Raw genomic sequence first — 21,357 nt, 5'->3', positions numbered from 1 at the left:
TCGATTCAAGAGAGGGCTAGTACCAAGCCCTTCCTCAAATGACAGTATCACACTTCACACACAGTGTAACATACTAAAGTACACATTATTTCTTTGTTTTCTGAGAGCACTAGAACATCGCATAATTATCCATCATCAACTACATACATAGAACAATGACTACACTAGGTATTGCTTTCAAATTGCTAATAATGGGAAGGAAAGTGACAGTCATGGCATATTATCATAAACTGTCAAGATATTCACCAGAAATGACCAGACAGACCCATGGAAAATCTAAATCAAAATGGACAACTTTATAATTTAGATGCTGAACAAGTAGGGTGAAGGCTCTAGTTTTGGCCACTACCCCACTTATGGCCACCTTGATGTCAAAGGTTAATTTTTAAGCTTCTCTGGAATACCAGCCAGTTCTACTATAGATTATTATAAACTTTGTGAAAGGCTCTCTTCATTTGTCTACATAATAATTCTTTTGTCTGTTTTTGTTTGGAGACACCATTTTGTGAAATGATCAGTGTTGCAGAAGCTGGGTTTTGCAGAAGTTTTCTTTAAGCAACACATGATCTGTTTTTTTGTATTTTACATGTTTAAATAAAACATCAGAAGAAACTTAATCTGTTCAGAGGTAAGATAAGACATTATATTTTCATTTCTTTTAAGTTTTATATCGCTCAGCCTAAAAACATGTTATCAAAAGTATGTGGCCATTAACAGATCCATATTTAGCCCTGGTTCCGTGTTATGGCCACGCATGTGGCCATAAGTGGAGACATGTATGTATCCTGTTTTGGCCACTTCTAAAAACTGATACAAAAACATCAATATTAGTGTTCTGTCCTACATTACACTAGGCTAATTTTATTTAAATAGGCTTATTAAAATATTTTTGGTATTTTTATATCAATATATACCTCATTGTTAGTATTGTCTTGGCATATCATACTAATTTACCTATGCTTGTAAGATACAAAATATGCAATAGGCACTATTCAAATATGCAACATTCTTTAACTAAATCTTTGTGCATTATTTATAGGAAAAATGAGTCAACCAAAGAATAAGAAGTTTCAATATTCTCCCAGCAAAGTTAAAGATGCTCTAAAGGCTATTGATGAGGGAATGAAGGTTGCTACTGCAAGCAAGTTGTACAAAGTTCCAAGGACAACATTAAGAAACAAAATTTCTGGTGTATCTCCAAAAGAATCTACAGGGCACTGTGGTCCACATTCTGTCTTAGGAGAACAAATTGAAAAAAAATTGGTGGACTGGTTTTTGGACTGTTCTAGCATGGGATTTCCAGTTACTAAAGAAAATCTCTGTGCATCTGTGCACAAACTTATTGAGAATGCAGATATGGAAAGTTGTAAGGCTACATTTACTAACAATCGACCTGGAAAAAAGTGGTATTATGGATTTCTTAAGAGGCACAAGGTTCTGTCACAAAAACATGCAGAATATGTCAATAGGTCTAGAGGTTCTGTTACAGAAGAGAAAATAAGAAACTGGTTTCACGAAGTATCCATCACTTTAAATGATATGGATGTGTTAAATGACCCAAATAGAATTTTTAATATGGATGAAACTTTTTTTTCTGGCTCCTAAAGGGGAATTAATCATAGGTCCTCGTCGCCATCATGTTTATGAAGAGTCGTGTAACTCTGACAAAGATAACGTTACTACATTGTTTGCAGTGAATGCTGCTGGAAAATTTGCTCCTCCCTTAACACTGTTCAAATATGCAAGGATTCCCAGCATCATTGGTGAAAGCAGCTCCTCCAAACTGGGGCATTGGAAAAACAGAAAATGGGTGGATGACAGGTGAAAGTTTTTTTAAGTATATAACAAATGTATTTGATCCGTTCTTGAAAGAAGCTGAAATTCCCCGGCCTGTAGTAATATTTTTAGATGGGCACTGCTCTCATTTGACACTTCATTTGAGCCGATATTGTAGGGAAAATCAGATCATTCTAGTTGCTCTCCATCCCAATTCTACACACATCTTGCAACCATTAGATGTAGCTGTCTTTGGACCTATGAAAAAAATGTGGAAGAAGATTGTTCAGAAATGGCGTTTTGAAAATAATGGCACTGAAATTTCAAAATCTGATGTACCTTCTGTTCTGTCACAAATTATTACAGAACCTAAAATGGTGGCAAATATTCGTGCTGGTTTCAGGGCCACTGGTCTGTTTCCATTTAATGTGAACAATGTAGATTACAGCAAGATAGTTGTTCGTAGTATACCAGCCTCAACCGCAGTTCAGACAAATGAGGAACTTCAGAGACATTTCTCATACATAGAAAAGCAAATTGATCCTGTCCTTCTAGATGAGTTCAGAGCAACCAAGAGAAGCAATCATGAGTGGGAAGGAAATCAAGAAGCATTATTACTTTTCAAGTTCTGGAGAAAAATAGCTGATGAGGTTGAAATGCATGGTGCTAGTGGTAACACTGATGACATTCTGACAGATAGCATAGCGCCTCCCTCTGAAGATAATCAAACAGAGAATGTTTCACAAAACGCAGACAGACTTAATCAAAATGTTGATAATATTGACATATTTTCAACACGCAATTCAGATATTCCTTCAACACCCACCAACAGTCTTATTCCTGCAGACATATCAACAACCCCAAACAGTATTTCACATAATTCAGTTACTCCAATATCCAACCACAGTCCATCTTCAGTGTGTATCCAAGTGACACCACCAAAATCATTAGCAACAGTTTTTGAAAGTGTCATCACTTGGCCAGAACCTAAACAACGAGGCACAAAGAGAAAGAAAGAACATACACCCACTGTTGTGACTAGTGACAAGTGGGTGGAATATCATGAACTGAAGGAAAAAGAGAAGCAGGAGACGGAGCAGGAAAAAAGGAAGAGAAAAGCTATGAAGGAATTAAAGTCCAAAGAGCAGCACTTGGCATTCTCACACGTAAAAAAGGGGAAAACAAGAAACAGACAAGAGTTAAGTGATAGGCCAACAAGTTCTTCCGAGGAACGAGAATGGACGGACAATGGAAGCAGTTTCGATGACTATGTAGAAGGAGATGAAGATGAAATACCAGAAAATGTGAAACTATCTTCGAGTGAGAATTTGAAAGTAGGGGACTTTATTTTGGTAAAATTTAGTTTAACAGGAAAAAGAAGAACAAGACATGCAATTTTTAAGTATGTATCTGTAATTTTGAAAGTGCTTTCTGACTCTGAATATGAAATTCAGTGCCTAAAAAGTTCTAATGTTCAGAAAACTTGTTTCGAATACATTGCAAATGATGTTTCGACTATAACGGGTGAAGATATTATAGGGAAACTGCCAGATCCAGTCTTGATGCAAGAAGGACGTTCATTAAAAACAAAGTTCCCTGGTTCCATTGATACTCGTGAGAAATAAACTTGTGTGGAAATTGATTTAAGTAATTACTGGGACAATTCTTTGCCTAACGAATTTTTTTTTTTTCTGTTCATTCAGTTTCTGTACCTTTTACCTATTTGATGTATGTTTGTTGTCTGTTGTCTTATATACTTGTATAAAGCAGAAATTACTTTCTGGCACATGGATTGACAATTATTTTAGCCATAGTTTTATTATAATATGAAGTAGCCATAAGTGGGGAAACAACTGGCCATAGGTGGGGTTAACATGGCCAAAACTGGGGAAATGCGCCATTTATTTTTCAATATTTTTTTCTGCTTTTGTTAAATAACTTAGAATATTTGTTTTTACATGGTTGTAATGTGTAGACTTTGAAGCAATAGATACAATTTTTTTAAGTAATTCGTATACTTTCTTCCTATACTAAAAATGTGGTGTATCTCGAATTGCCCTTAATGTGGCCATAACTGGGGCCTCGACCCTACTCATTGATACCAATACAGCATTCAACTGAAATCAAACTGTGCAGGTGCGCATAATTCACCTACCCCCAGCTTACAGGCTCCAATTACTGCACTGGGTAGTATTTACATATCAGAGCGAAAAGTCCCTTAATTATAGAACTGTTGTCCAATTACAAAATACTATCACTCTGAAAAAGTGAGTGTGTCCAATTCGTACCCTAACTTTGTTGGTTTACAACATGTAGATTACAAATCATTATAGAATATAATGAAGTTCATGGTACAACTGTTCTTTGACCAACATCACCATTATCACTAAATTGAGGTTGTAGTGACAAGACTGATCTGTAGTGGAGTCTGAGTTGGGAAAGGCAATGAATATGCCATGAAAATTTTACCTCTACATTATGCATTCTGTAGTAATATTTAAGTACCATATGAAACCCTACTTTCCCATTGCAGCCTGATATTTTTAAGTCTGTAGTATGTTTGGATGTGATTAATAACAAGAATACACTCACCTATACACTTCATTTCCTGCTGGAATCCCAACACTTTGATAGTTAAAATATGTGAGACTTCACAACAGTCACAATACTGCTTGAAAGCATCACTGGTTAAAATGGGCAGATAGCATCATTCTTCAACATTTCATCCATGTGTTTCAATTACTTAGAATATGTACCAGTAATTAACTATTGAGATTACCCTGTAAAAGTAGCAAGGCTTTTTCCATGTCAGGTGGCACAAACTGGAAGATGCTCCCAAATTGTCCGACTTCAGTTTTGATTTAGTTTGTATGGAATCTATTTAAGGGATCTGAATGCCTTTTTGCCAAGTTTCAACTCATCTGTACCTTGTGGTAGGCACTACAGTTGTTTTCACAATGGCCACTTTCTTTAGTCTAGTGTTCTTGAAGTAATACAGCTGATTGTTTTTGCAACATTCCATACTGACTAAGTTTGATATTGACACAGAAATAACATAAATGAAGATCAAGCCACAATCTCTTTTCAAACTTTCTGGAAAAAAATTATAACGACCTATTTTCCACATATTTTAACAAAAAATACATAGTGAGCAAAAGACACTGCAAACACAATCATTTATCAGTGTATATGTTACGAGTTCCACATCTACCTCTACGTGGATGTTCTGCAAATCACATTTAAGTGTCTGGCACAGGATTCAATTTTCTATTATTCCAATCTCAAATCAAAAAAACTCCTCCCGAACAGGCCATGAAGGCCCTTTAACGGTACTAACTGGCTGCCGTGTCATCCTCATCCCATAGGTCTCACTGGATGCAGATATGGTGGGGCATGTTGTCAGCATACCACACTCCCAGTCGTATGTCAGTTTCCGAGACTGGAGCCACTACTTCTCGATCAAGTAGCTCCTGAGTCTGCATCGCAAGGGCTGAGTGCACCCCACTTGCCAACAGTGCTCAGCAGACCGAATGGTCACCCATCCAAGTGATAGCCCAGCCCGACAGTGCATAACTTCGGTGATCTGACAGTTTTACCACTGCAGCAAGGCCATTGGCTCCAGTCTCTAACAGCATGCGGAAAAATGAACACCTACAGCTTTCTGTGCAAGCTCCAATTTCGCTTATTTTATTATTATGATCATCTCTCCCTGTGTAGGTCGGTGCCAACAAAATATTTTTGCATTCGGAGGAGAAAACTGGTGATTGAAATTTTGTGAGAAGATTCTGCCACAGTGAAAACATCTTAGTTTTAATTATGTCCACCCCAAACCCTGTATCATTTCAGTGACCCCTCCCGATTTCACAATAATACAAAATGTGCTTCCCTTCTTTGAACTATTTTGATATACTCCGTTAGTCCTATTTAGGGAGGATCCCACACCACACAGCAGTATTGTGGAAGAGGACAGACAAGCATAGTGTAGACAGTTTCTTTAGTAGATCTGTCACATTTTGTAAGTGCCCTTCCAATAAAACACAGTCTTCAGTGAGCCTTGCCCACAACATTTTCTGTGTGTTCCTTGCAATTTAAGTTGTTCGTAATTGTAATTCCAAGGTATTAAGTTGAACTTATGGCCTTTAGATCTGACTGATTTATCACGCAACCAAAGTTTAACAGATTCCTTTTAGCACTCATAAGGATGGCCTCCCTTTTCATTATTTAGGGTCAATTGCCAATTTTTGCACGATACAGATATGTCTTCTAAATCATTTTGCAACTTGTTTTGATCTTCTGATGACTTTACTAGACAATAAATGACAGCATCGTCTGCAAACAACGAAAGACGGCTACTCAGACTGGCTCTTAAATCATATAGATAAGGAACAGCAAAGGGCCTATTACGCTACCTGGGGGAATGCCAGAATCACATCAGTTTTACTCTAAGACTTTCCATCAATTACTGCAAACTGTGCTTTAACCGACATGAATACATGAATACAGTCGCATGACAGCGATATTCCATAAGCACGTAATTTCACTACAAGCTGCTTGTGTGGTACAGTGTCAAAAGCCTTCTGGAAATCTAGAAATACAAAATAATTTCAAATTCCTTATCAATAGCACTCAATACTTCATGTGAGTAAAGAGCTAGTTGTGTTTCACAAGGACAATGTTTTCTAAACCCATGTTGACTGTGTGTCAATACACGAAGTAATTCATAATGTTAGAACACAATATATGTTCCAAAATCCTGCTGCATATTGACGTTAATGATATGACCTATTGCTTGTGTCTTGCTGCTAGCACATTTCACATACGACTCTCTGGATTTTCTGTCAGGTTTCGAGACAAAGTTTCGTTGTGTAAACTATTATAAACATCTCACATTGAAGTCCGCACTAAATTTCGAACTTCTGTAAAAGTTCGCCAATCTTGGAGATTTTGCGTCCATTTAAATTTGGCATGTTTGTCTCGTCGTTTCTGCAACAACATTCTGATCCATTTTGTGTACCAAGGAGAATCAGTTCCGTCGTTTGTTAATTTATTTGGTGTAACTCTCAATTGCTGCTGATACTGTTTCTTTGAATTCAAGCCACACCTGATCTACACTTACACTGTTCATTTGGGAGGAGTGGAGATTGTCTCTCAGGAAGGTGTCAAGTGAATTTTTATCTGCTTTTTTTTTTTTATATGTATATTTTTCATTTATTTTTGGAGGATTTGGGGATTACAATATTCAGTCTTGCTACAACAATCCTGTTTTCACTAACCCCTGTATCCATTTTTTTATGCATACCTCCAGATTTAAACACGTATTTTCGACAACATATTGAGGATAAATTAAAGTCACCACCAACTATAACTGTACGAGATGGGTACTTGTTTGAAATTAAACTCAAGTTTCCTTTTAACCTTTCAGCAATTTTATCATCTGAATTGGTAGGTTGGCAAGAGGATCCAATTATTATTTTATTCCAGTCGCCAATAATGACCTCTGCCCATAGTAACTCACAGGAATTATCTGCTTCAATTTTGCTAAAAGATAAATTACTAACAGCAACAAACATGCCACTCCCAACTGTGTTTAGCCTAGCCTCTCAGAACAGTTAGGTTCTTTGCAAACGTTTCGGCTGAACTATCTCTGGCTTTAGCCAGCTTTCAGTTCCTATAATAGTTTGAACATCTATTAGTGCTTGGAGCTCTGGTAGCTTCCCAAAACAGCTACAACAATTTACAACTGTTATACTGATGGTTCATGTATCTACGTTCTTCATTTATTCGGCCTGCATCCTTTGAGATTGAAGCCCTTTTTGTATTTTCCCAAGATCTTCTAACTTAAATACCACAAAGTCCATGCCCCACAACCCCTGCTACCCATGTAGCCACCTCCTGCAAGTAGTGCACTCTTGACCTATTCAGCAGAACCTGAAACCCAACCATCCCGTGGTGCAAGACAAGGAATCTGCAGCCTATACTGTCGGACAACCACCCGAGCCTCTGATTCAGACCCTCCAGTCAGCTCTGTACCAGAGATCTGCAATCGGTCCTGTCAACTATGCTGCAAATGGTTAGCTCTGCTTTCATCTCTCAAGCAAGACTGGCAGGCTTTACCACTTCTGTTAGCCACTTCAAACCACAGAATCTCTTCCAATCCCAAGTGACACATCATCGGTACCAACATGAGCCATCACCTGCAGTTGGCTACACCCTGTGCTCTTCATGGCATCCGGAAGGACCCATTCCACATCTGGAATGACCCCGCCAGGTATGCACACTGAGTTCTATCATCTATCTGTAATGGCCTATGTCCTGTAACAACATACCACCACTACCACGTGACTCAGTTCTCAGCTATCTGGATATTAAAGATACAAACCATATCAACAATTTTTTATCTGTAGGAAAGGGCCATAAGGATAATAATTATATGTGGTAGTTGGCCCATGATAAAGCACTTTTTAAAAAACTGTGTATCCTTACTGCACCAAGTGAACAGTATGTACCAACCTCTCGAGGAAACAAGGGAAAATACTACTAAGTTTTTCAACAATATTGTAGTCCTATACGTTATCATGGAACGAGAGCAAGTTTGGCCTTACATTCATGCAGGAAAAAAAAAAAAAATATCTACACATATATCATGGAATAATATGGTACAATAAACTGTTTGAGGAGATGATAAAGAGTACTACAATACATCACTTTGGAAAGGCAGATAAAATGTTGTTCATAAGCAATGCATACGGCACAATTTGAAGGTTACTTAGAAGGCTCAGGATAGTGGTTAATAATGAAAGTGGACAACTACAACACCCTGTCACATTGCAACACATGATCACAATGTAATACTTTTACAAGGAACTTGTGTGCCAAGATCTACAGGGGTCAACCGAAGACTGGTGCCACCAGACAGCTTTGATCCATGCCATAAATGTAATGTGTTGTGTGTGACATCACAGTCAAACAATGTATTTAAAATGGATTGTGTTTACAGAGAATGGGTTGGAGTATACTGTGGCGCTCTCAAGTGTGGGATGTTCATGGTTCTAAATTAACTGTAAGTGATTCACTGGACTTCTTTAATGCTATTTGTGAGAACAATACTAAAATGTTGATGGCAGTTTGTTAGTGAACTGCAGTTATCAGCTACAGACTCATTGCTGGATTTGGAATTATTAGTGCAATGTGTTGTTTATTTTATGTTTCATTTTCTGTTAATCATAGATTTGACAATGAAGTTCACAAGCAGGTTGCTGTGTCCAACATGAGAGATGACTTGTTAGCCAAAATTAAATTGCTACAGTTGTTCGGTTTCACTGCTGAGTATGTGAAGTGTTATGTTTGTAGATGCAGTATAAGAATGACCAAAGTTGCTGTGTCTTAGATCAAGGACCAACAGATGTGGCATTGTCAGTAGGACAAGTTTTGGCTTGCTATTCAAAGGGGTTCTTGGTTTGAGAAATCTAGGTTGGTGATCTTGAAAATGTATTCATTCCATTATTTTTGCTGTCACTCATTGACAGAATTTTGTACTCAAGGGAACAGGCATTAGTGACCGGACTAGACGGGTTTCCTTTCTGAAGAAAGGTGTGCATTGAATTAATTAAGTGTAGGGGAGAAAGGGTTAGTGCTGTAGTTGAAATTGACAAGTCTGCATTTGCAAAGGTAAAGTATCACAAGGGTAGGGCATTGTGCAATCATGAATATGATGGGGTGATGTTATCAACAAGACTGTTTCTTATGATGTGTTTTTTTAATACTGTGGATAGAGGGACAATCAGCCTTTAGCCGTGAACCATAGTGTTGTAAGAAAGGATTGTGGACCTGAGCTTGTGCTAACTATCAGTAAAATCCACAGTAAAGATGGGGAAGAGACACTCCTCCACCTTGCAGTCTCGTGTAGATGAGTACTGCTGAGCAAGAGTGTTCCACATATTTTTCTCCATTTAAAAGTTTGTTGAGGGTTATTTGAAGAAGTATAAACCAAAGGTTGTTAGCTGAATTGGTTGGAGGTGGGGTGGGGGGAGTTTTGTTGATTACAAATGTGTGGGGGTAAGAGAGATTTTGGCTTATTTTTACTTTCCTGTGTTTTTTAAATTTATTCTGAAGGAACGAATTACGTAATTTTTTTGTTAGTTGTATTTTCGTTTACAATGGGTATCAGTTTGAGGTGCGCAGTGGATTTGCAGGGGGGGGGGGGGTGAGAAATGGGTGGTATTTATGTTTTTTGTTATTCAGCAGAGAGAGAGAGAGAGAGAGAGAGAGAGAGAGAGAGAGAGAACCATGTGTTTGTGCCACCAGCTAAGATTTGTGTGTCACCTGACTGGTTGGTATGTGAAACATGCAATACATGTGTTTATGTGCATAACTGCATTTTTCTTTTGTACTGAAATTTGAAATTGGTGTTAATGTAATTTTTTATGAGTCTTTGGGTTGTTACGTTCATTGTAGGTAATTATATACGAGTCTGACTGGTGCATATGTGGCGTCTGTTTCACCAACACTGGCAAAGATAAGTTTTCAATATTAGCTGTATCAGCAAGTTTTGGTTTTGTGGTACTGTGAATTTCATTTTAGATATATAAATCCAGTAAAATGTCCAATGCCAAGGTGCCGAGCTATGTGTAGTTTTGTGAAATTTGTGTTGGCTATATACAGTTCTTGCAAAACAATTAGCTCTTTACTCGCACAAAGTATTGAGTGCTACTGACACGGGATTTCAAATTGATTCTATATTTTTGTATTTCTGGAAGGCTTTTGCCACTGTACTGCACAAGCAGCTTGTAGTGAAATTGCGTGCTTTTGGAATATCGTCTCACTTATGTGACCCTGGATTCCTGATTTCCTGTCAGAGAGGTCACAGTTCATAGTAATTGATGGAAAGACATCGAGTGAAACAGAAGTGATTTGTAACATTCCCCTTTGCTGTTTCTTATCTATATAAATGATTTGAGAGACAATCTGAGCAGCCGTCTTAAGTTGTTTGCATATGATGCTGTCGTTTACTGACTAGAAAAGTCATCAGAAGATCAAAATAAATTTCAAAATTATTTATAAAACATATCTGTATGATGCAAAAATTGGAAATTTACCCTAAATAACAAAACGTGTGTGGTCATCCACCAAAGTGCTAAAAGGAATCCCTTAAACTCTGGTTACAAGAAAGACCAGTCAAATCTAAAAGGCCGTATTTTCAACTAAATACCTTGGAATTACAATTACAAACAACTTAAATTGTAAGAAACACACAGAAAACGTTGTAGGGAAGGGTAAGCAAAGACTGTGTTTTATTGGCAGGACACCTAGAAAATGTAACAGATCTACTAAGGAGACTACCTACACTACGCTCGTCCGTCACCTTTTAGAATACTGCTGCACGGTGTGGGATCCTTACCAGATAGGACTGACAGAGTACATCGAAAAAGTTCAAACAAGCGCAGCATGTTTTGTATTATTGCAAATTAAGGGAAGGAGTGTCACTGAAACATACAGGGTTTGGGATAGACACCATTAAAACAAAGGCGTTTTTCGTTGCGGAGGAATCTTCTCACGAAATTCCCATCACCAACTTTCTCCTTCGAATGTGAAAATACTTTTTGACGCTGACCTACAAAGGGAGAAACAACCACCATAATAAAATAAGGGAAATCAGAGCTCATAAGGCAAGATATAGTTGTTCGTTGTTACTGTGCACTGTACAAGAGTGGAACAATAGAGAATTGTGAAGGTGGTTCGATGAACCCTCCGTCAGGCACTTAAATGTGATTTGCAGAGTATCCAAGTAGATGCAGATATAGTGGGTGAAGTGAAATTTTCAGTGTTGGTTTTTGATGCTATGTTTGGGTTTGCTGTCTGTATTAACGCTATATAGGTCAAATGAAACTTCCAATGTTATCTTCTCCCCCTCCAAGCTTTTTTATTGTGGTTTAGTTGATAGTTGAGCATTTCATTTGCTTGGTTGTTGTGTATCTGTTTCAGTATGTCTTCATTGTTACGATTGCCATATATAGTTTGTCCGCACCTAAGACCCCCCCCCCCTGCCCCCCCATATTCCTGCAACTATCCCATTATTTTCTTGTCATCTATATAATTAAATATGTTTCATATTATTTGTGGCTGTTTGTGTGTGTCATGTGTGACACTGTCACTATACTGTGTATGCATGAAATAGCAATGTCAGCCACCTCGACGACATCGTAGATCAAACTTGATGGGTGGTATCATAAGCTTTGGTTAGCCCATGTATAGTTGATGACAAAAATTTATTATTCTCCTGAATTAAACATATCACACACCATGAGGTGATGCTGACTCAGTTTTTCAGGCAGACTGAGAGCAGGACAGACTGAGGGCATAGCTGCTCCTTTACTGCCTGAAGTGAGTTTTCCGAACAGACTGGAGGGACTGTTAGGAGCATAACAGCATGTTTGTGATCCCGGAATCATCAGTGGGTGTCACTAGTGTGTGTAGCACAAGACTGTTTTATAGTATAAGTTATCTGGTGCAAATTAAAGAACACTGTACAATAGGAACCAAGCAAATGAGGCAGTGTAGTTGTTGGAACACTGAACCCATTCAGGAGGATGGCAATTGCTCTGTCTAACCATCGTGATTTTGGTTTTCTTTATTTCATGCAAATGCTGGAACTGTTTCTTTAGCAAGGCCAAGGTCGACTACCTCTCCTACACTCACATAAAAAATACTTATTTATTCTATGTGCATGTGTATTTTGAGTTATTGACTTCCTCTGTATTTTGATGAAAAATGCTGTATCACTCTGACAGCGTCCTTAAACAAATAAATACATCAAAGTTTAGTGTATTTGGAACTTCTGAAAGCTATAAAAAACAAACATCTTAGAAATGTTCAGCATTCAACCATATTTACAAATTAATTTTGTGATGTGAATGCAAAATGACTCATTTCACATCATTGTGATTTATCATGCAAAATAATACATGGAACACGAAACTAACAAACTAACTCAAAGGTTGATAGCATAAACATAGTCCATGCATTTGTAGGAAAGTTCAGAATTTACTAATTTTCTGACAGACGTATACACAAACACTGATAAAAGACCTTTATCTAGTGCCTTTTAGTATCTACCTGGTTGTCGTCAAAATGCAGGGACAATTTGTCATGAGAAATGTTTTCAGTAAGTACGAAGAGAGACTGTGATAGTGGCAACACTTTCTGGTTTCCATTTACATTCGGTGAAAAAATTTGCATCACAACAGCATTCTGAGGGCACTATAGTCCATGAGATAGAACATGAGCCCTGACATTTAAAATGGGCTTCTTAGGGCTGCTGCTTTGCGCACCTATCGCAAACAATCATGTAATGTCGTTTTGTATGGATGTCTATGAAGTGCTGCTGTTTTGCCACAGTTCTATGCGTGACTACAATTTTTAGTCACATAGCTTCAGTACCACATGCAGCCTTTTTTTGCTTTGCAACTGTAAGCTGGCAGAAGTCAGCAACAGTGGCCTACATAACTTCAGGATTCCTTCGAGTGCTTCCAGTTACAAAGAAAGTGGCCCTTGTGAACACAGCTCTGGTAATTACAGAAACAGATGGAGCTGAAACAATTCCATAAGGATTCTCCATGGCTACGCTACTGCTTTATCGAAAAAAAATCTAAGTGTGTGTGTGTGTGTGTGTGTGTGTGTGTGTGTGTGTGTGTGTGTGTGTGTGTGTGTTTGAAAGAACAGACTGCACTAGAGACGTATGAGAATCTCACAACTGAAAGTTCATTAATTTCACACTTATAAATTTGGTCACACTGTGAAGAGACACGCTAAGAAACTATTCTGATTTTAAATAAGTGGCAGGTCCAATAATTTGTGCAACACAATAACAACAAAAATAATGTGTGTTGACACTGTCAATAAAAAAGTGGTTACCTGCTTATCTTCTTTGTAAGCTGCTGGGCTTTTCGGCTTCTTGGATGGATAACTTTTGTGAGCTTCTTTAGATCATTCTGAATTGATTTAGGCTGAAAGAAATCAACTCACTTTGTATTTTTGACATTGCTGCAGTTTCAGACTGACGCATTCACAGAATGAAAGACATAAAAAAAATGGTGTGAAGGTGAAGTAAATTAGTTAAATGAGTCAGCATCTAGTTACAGCAGTAGGAATAGAGAATACAGAATAACAGTGGTTAACTAGCATCCCATTTACAACAAAGCAGAAGCTTGGATTTATGAAGGAAATTGGCCGTCTCCTTTTCAAACATCCATTCTTGCATTTGCCTTATGATCTAGGTAAACCACTTATAATCTAAATTTGGATGACTGGATGGAGATTTTAACGACATTTTCATTGCAGATCTAGAGTCTTAACCTCGCTTCATACATAAAGGGACTGAGTCTCAGAGAGAGAGAGAGAGAGAGAGAGAGAGAGAGAGAGAGGGGGGGGGGGTGGGGGGGGGGGGGGGGTTGGGGGGGGAGGATAAATTCTAGTGTCCGATTCCACTTGTCGGCTTTGACAAATGACATCATACCTAAGACAAAGACGCTGCATGGAGGCAATCTATGACAGGAACAGATCATACTCATAAACAAATGAAGCATGTGATAAAATTACTCACATTTAATGTGATTATTATTTACACACAATTACATCCAAACGAGATCAAGACAAAGAAAATAAATAAGAACAAGATTAAAAAAATTATGTCAGATTAGAATTATTACCATAACCGATGTGAGTAGAGGGCTGCAGACAGCCATTAAATGCATTACAGAACAATGAATGGTGAAATCATACTATCATAAAATTGCACTAATTTTCGTATTAAGCATTCATTCAAATGGAAGAAACACAGGAAAGTTGGGGCTTTGGACAGAGAGAAACAAAATTGCAACAGAAAAATGGGAAAATAAAGCGAATGATAAATAAGAATTACTAACATGAAATATGGAGAAACCAGCACCCTAAATCCTAAAAGAAGCAGTTACACAAGTAAGGAAAATCCATAGAACGTAACAAATACTGGAATCGATAAATAGAACTGACCTATATACATATGAGGTCAATTCTAGTTACCGATTCCAATATTATTACCTTTTTCACAGAAGTTCAGATGGCAATTACAAGTGCAGAAATTGCATTAGATTTAGCACACACCCTGAAGAAACAATCTAATCAATGAACCATCGAATAACTGGAATCAGTAACTAGAATTGACCTATACAAGTCATCAGTCCTAGTTACAGACTTCAACTATTCAACCGTAGAATGGTGGGAGTTGGTAACTGGAATTGACCTATATATGGAAAAACGATTTACATAATGAACCATGGACTGTTTGGAATCTGTAACTACAACTGACCTATATACCTAAATTCCAGTTATCAGTTCCACACTCTCCCTGGTAAATAACATATCAATATGTCAATTACAGTCACTGATTCCACAAACCATTATTTTTCAACGTCTTTGCAGTAATTATGTGCAGTAGGCCTATTACATTGTAGGATTTCTATTTCACTGTTACTTTCTGTACTACTGCAATAAATAAATTGTTGGACATGGCAGTACATAGAGGAAAGAAGCAATGGAAAGAAACATGGACAAAAGAATTCTCCTATGTAGGACAAATTTACTAATCCATTTCAAAGAACTTATTGTCCAAAGTAGTAAAGAAAACATTTCCAAAAATGAAAAGCTCTAAAAACACACTTAAATAAATAAAACATAAGAATAACAGAACCTTGGAACCGATAACTATGCTAAAAATAATTCACCGCCAGCTGCAATAGCTCAAAAATGACTAACGATAGAATTTGTACCTCAGCAAAGAAAGTAAAATTGACAGAAGTACAGCAAAAACATCGAAATTAAAAACATGAAAAGAAACTTACCACATATGAACTTCCAAAGGAGTGAAAGATCAAGGCTGACAAGAACACAAAAAATGGACATAACAAGAAATAATTATGAGATCAAAGTATAACAAAATATGCAAAAACTAGAATAACTTGTAAAAATTAATAAGAAACACTACTGCCAGCCACGAAAGAAGCACCACCTAAATCAATTCATCCCCACCATCAGCCCCTAACCGTATGCTAAATTTTAAAATAAAAAAGCCAAATGATATCACAAGTCAATCATATAAAGCTGCAGGCACAAGGTACAACAAGCGACCCTCGCCCCCACCATTGAACCCAAAAAAAAATATTAACACAACAGAAAACCTTCCCCCCCCCCCCCCTTCAGAGAAACCAGGAAAGTACCAAACCCACAGATCATGAAAAAATACGAAACCCACCCACACCTAACAACACGAGCCTTGCATATTTTGCTGACCATTTTCATAAATACTAGAAATACACAATAACCTTTAGAAATGCACTTCCTCCAACAGTATTCATCCAAATGGCCTGCTGAAATCTTTCTCTTTCCCACTCGACAAGAGATTTTACAGCCCCCCCCCCCCCCCCAATACCCCTCAATAGTATTTGCAACTGCCCCCATCTTGTAGTCTTTAAACTCAATGTAGTGATTTACAACCTAATGATAACACCTGTCCCCAACTCCTAGGAAACAAACCCTTTTAACATTACCATTGAACTTTCTCCTACAAATTCCTCAATTTAAGAGGCTAACACTGCATTCATACAATTTGGAATGACCCTAAATACAATATCAGCACAATCCCACTAAGAAATTATTACTCCAAAAAACCAAAACCCAACAACCTCATGCTCCCTTCATACTTTTTCTTTCCAAAATGTGACTCTTCTACTTCAACTTTAACCAGGATGGCTACGCAAACTTAAGTGCGGGGGGAATTCCCTAGAACTCCAGGAATGGGCAACCAAATAGAAACGGCCTCATAATAAGTCCCTAATAAATTAATGTTGAGCATGTAGGTGTGAGGAGCAACACTCAGTAACTAAAAGTTGGTGGAGGAAAGGTCGGATGATGTGTGTCATGATATATAACAACCTTATTCCACTAGTACTACAGTGTACAGGAAAGTAATCAATTAGAACCTGGTCTGATAGAAACTGAAGAGCACATGAGGGTATGGTACAGTTACGGTGTGTGAATGAAATGCCACTTAATAGGAAACAAAGAACATTTTTCGAAAGTTCTATAATGGGTAACGTGCTTCAGAGTGTTTAATAGGAAAAAGGTCTTTAAGATTGTGGAAAGTGCACACAACATTACGATTCAAAACAAATGTTTGGACAGCGCAAACTGGCAGTTTCAAAACCAAAAACCATTTATGGTAAAACTTACGAAGGCAAGACTATCACTATTTCTGCGGAACTTCTATGTCGCACAAACCGCGGACTATGTCACACAAACCCCGGAAATAGTTAAATCGCTACACTGCTCCGTATAATACTGACATTAACTACCACCACTCTGGAGAAATTACTACGAAAATGGGTTATACATCAATACCTTGAACATGATACGAAATAAATGCTTCGACCAATCACTTCCCATTACGTGCAAGAAATAAGTGAAAATAGCAATAAAGACCATGAACAACCATGAATATTCCATGGAAACGTTTACGTCTCTCTCTTCTAATTTGACATCAATAATCACAATCATTTCAATTCAGCTAGCGCTACCAGAAACCTTCAGCTTAAATTCTTCATTACTAAGCAAATATTTCAGATAACTAATTAACAGAGTGTGTTTGAAAATGAATTGTTTACACGCTTTCAGCAACATACCATTTTCGCAGTACTTAAATCACGCACGTACGACACAAACACACGTGACTCACATTTCATTAAGTCAGAGACTATATTCCATTTCGGACGTAGACTTTGGAATTATAATTTATGGGTGTTTACTCCCATATTCCTGGCAAAGTTTCTGATTTTAAAATAAATAGAGACCTAGGTTCCATCAAGCATCACTGCTATTCCATTTCAAAAACTGTAAAGCAATATTGCACTTCCTTAAATACAATTATTTAGATTTGCTACAATAAAAAATTTTCAAACGAAATGTATCTATGAAATTATATTACGATAGTTATTACTAAATATTGCCGCATAAGTATTTGCATATGACTTTTTACATGAGATTATGAGACTATGAAGGCTGGAAACTTGCCCTATTACAAACTGAGTTTACCATGCGAATTTACGCAATACTTGCAATTGCTTACGTTTCGATATTTTTGCTCATATATATAATTATTCAGGGAGTCCTGATTTATATCTGGTTTCATCTTTCTCACAACAATCGATTCTAACATCAGAGCGAACGAGGCAAAGTCAAATCGGATACCGCTCAAGACGTTGTTTCGCATTGGAAGAAACAGCTTTTCCGCGGTAAAGGTAAGCGATTTTATTTGCTATATGTTTATATTTGCTAACTACAATCCAGTAAGTGACTTATTCTCTACTGCGTGTAGCAATCGTATGTAAAAATGAAGCTAGTCTGTGGCATTTGCCGTACGTCTTAAACTCACGCGTCCCTAGTACATTTTCGAGCGAAATTAATTTCCACATCTTCATTTCATCTGGTAAATATCTATGGACATAAAAAAAGCTTCGGGTCAATCGTAGAAAAAGGATATCGATAATCTGCATTTGCAAAATGCAAAACGAAGTAGTCTCACGAGATATTTCGAATATTTCAAACAAATTTTGCATTTTGGAACACAAAAGCAACAAATTTAGTTTACTAACTCTGCAGCAGAAGTTTTGTCTGAAAACGCTCAGTATTTCGAAACCTCTAACTGATTACCGGTACCCTGAATGAAATATATGTGTCCACAGCTGTTCATATTGCGTAATACATGTATAATGCAGTGGTTTCAATATCAGTTCAGTACAATGGTTTCTGCATTTCCTGCGCAGCTGAGCCATGTGAAAAAACACTTGCCCTTTTGTGTATTTTTTAGTCTGAGCTATTCAAATAATCAAAATTTCCCGAATCTCGTGCAGTAATGTCTGACAGTGCAATTTTTTTGAAAGGAGGGAATGTCTGCAGTTTAAAATTTCCTTTTTGTATAAGAGATATAAAGAAGGAATATTTGTAGCTACGCAAGCCACACATCTTTTTGAACATTAGAAACGTAGTAACAATGTAAGAGAGCGCCCTCTCCTTTGTTTTAAGTGGAAAATAAGAGCAGCTTACTCTTAAAACAAATTAGTTATTCGAATCTACTCAGTACCAGTCGCAAAATATTAGTGAATTTCTTTCAGTTTGGGACAACTTTAACGTAGATAAAAAACTATTTTAAAAATTTAATGATAAGAATTTTACTGTAACGCAATTTATACTTTCTCTGAGTGAAAGATGGGGCTGAGGAAGAATGTGGTAGCTTGATTTAGACGTTCATTGAATATTTGCACATGTATGTTGGGTACACTATAGTGGTATAAGCAGGTGGGTGGATGGTACGATGGGTAGGGGAAGAGTGCGACAAGCCACTAACATCATTCTGCTGCTTCAGTCTCTGCCGTGAACTGCAAGAAGCACAAAGAACGTTAGCCATTGATTTTCATTTTTGTGTATGTATGGAGAGTCGATTTCACTCTTGTATGTTGATTATGGGTAATATAAAGTGAACAACTACTGTTAATTGACCAGCATTAGTAAGATGAGCATGTTTTCTTACCCACGTTCAGAACACACTAAAAATTTTGATGTTTAATAAATGCAAACTATGTCTTTAATTTGTTACAAGAAGTAACACTAATTTAATTTTACACTGCAAATTACAGATAAAAGTGAAGTAAGTATCTAATTTTGTACACATCATTTCATAATTGTTATATCTGCTTAGGACAGAGCTCCAATAACTGTGAAAGTCCCAGACCAAAAAAAAATTAAATTAAAGGTGGATCGATTGGTCACCTTAGCAGTAGCTATAGTTTTCTGACTACCAGTATCTAAATTTTTTTAGATTGATTCTCAAGCAGAAATAAGTATCCCCTTTTGTAGCATACCCAGCATTGAGATATCAGAGTAGTAAATTTAGGGAATGTGTGGTGTGGGAAGAGCATGTAGCGTGCGCTGGAATATTGCAAAGTATTCATCGCCTGTCTCTACACGGAATAAATCGTGAAAACACTTGTAACTTGCACAACACTGCAGAATTCAAGGCTTGTGCCAAGATGCTTGCATGTGGAAGTATTCTGCTGGCTCTGCCCATCAGAATCTGACATGGCAGAAAAGTAAGAAACTTATAAGAATCATATCATTTCCCCATTCCCATCACCAACAGACAGTCATGGAACCATATGAAAATTCGTTCATGTTGTTTATGTTTAATCATTTGAACAGTTCACGATTTTTGTTATATTACAACACTTGTATTCCACAGATCTCAAAGAAAGAGATCTCTTGAATCTGGAAAGAAGTCAAACATGTACATGTAATATGAGTACAATACAATGAAATGTCTTAATATTTCAAAACATTATTGTAATATAGCTATAATGAACATATAAAATAATGTATAAACATTAATTTTACGATTTGCTATCAAGTTGTTAACAATGGAGAGCAGTTAGCCAACAGAAGTTCTTTGAGTCTTAAACTCCATCCTACATGACATTTCAAATTCTTGTTGAATACATGTGCACCCAAGATGTCTGACTCCTTTCTGAACTAATAATAACTCCTTGAAGCTTTTTTATCAGTAATTATGGTTCTATTGTTAAATTGATGTGTTTCACTATTTTTGAGGACAGATAAATATTGATAATGATGAAATACATTTATGGATATCATTTACAAGAAATGTGTGCAGTATATTCTAGCGTTAACACAAAATATAATTCTTATAATATGCTACTGTATTCTGTAAAATGAGTGGCTCCAAAAACGCGTTCTATAATGCACTGTGGAATGGAAATATGCAGAATAAATTGGTTTATTTATTCTTAAATAACTTACAGCAGGCATAATGTCTACTGCAAATGTAGATGAAATAGGGTACTTCGTTAACTCTAGGCAGTGCGTTTTTCAGTTAACGTTATGATGTACCCTTTCTACTTCTTCTGTTTCATTGTTTGAGAAGGTAATTTTTGTAGTTTGTGAAGTGCTCTGAGAAGCACTGAACTGTATGTACTTGTAGCAATTCAGCTATCGTTGGACCACCTTTTGGTGTTTTCAAATATTTTGTTAGCTACGTTTTCAGTAAGGGATCTGTTATTGTATTTTTCCCTAAACTTGTATCATCTTCAGAAGGAATAAAATTTGCGACTTTTGAATTTACAATGGGAAGAAGCAGAGGATAAAAAAAGAATCATGTGGTACATCACATTTGATTGCTTCAAATTCTGAGTACCTGTTATTATTTGATCGTCATGGAACCAATATACTTTGCTTTCTGTCAACCAAATAAAATAAAAGCCATGAACCTGGTGTGTCTACTATTCCACAATATTTTAACTATTGCCTGAGTATATCATGCTTCACACATTAAAAAACTGTATCCAAGACACAAAATACTTCCATTGGTAATAATTGATAAATTTATTGATCCCAGTATATCATCTATCAAAGTGAATAGCCTGTTCAGTTAATAGTCTTGTTTGTCACTGAGCATGTTTTCTACTACTAAGTGCTTTAAAGCCT

At 37.0% G+C, this 21,357-nt stretch overlaps 1 protein-coding gene across 1 annotated transcript in view; it reads right to left on the bottom strand.

Moving 5' to 3' along the window:
- LOC124777192 (translation machinery-associated protein 16 homolog) overlaps window positions 1–17,606 on the bottom strand; it is a 44,094-nt gene extending 26,488 nt beyond the window's left edge. Inside the window, exons 1-2 of the mRNA XM_047252506.1 lie at window positions 17,487–17,606; window positions 13,687–13,778 (exon numbers count right to left, since the gene is read on the bottom strand). Of these exons, the coding sequence (XP_047108462.1) occupies window positions 13,687–13,778; window positions 17,487–17,546 (152 nt within the window). The 5' untranslated portion in view covers window positions 17,547–17,606. The remainder of the gene's footprint in view (window positions 1–13,686; window positions 13,779–17,486) is intronic.
- Window positions 17,607–21,357: the final 3,751 nt, after the last annotated feature.

This window comes from Schistocerca piceifrons, chromosome 2 (genome assembly GCF_021461385.2).
Source record: "Schistocerca piceifrons isolate TAMUIC-IGC-003096 chromosome 2, iqSchPice1.1, whole genome shotgun sequence".
Lineage (NCBI taxonomy): Eukaryota > Metazoa > Arthropoda > Insecta > Orthoptera > Acrididae > Schistocerca > Schistocerca piceifrons.
The sequence above is the reverse complement of the archived record's forward strand: the minus strand, read 5'-3'. Positions and strand labels throughout refer to the sequence as shown.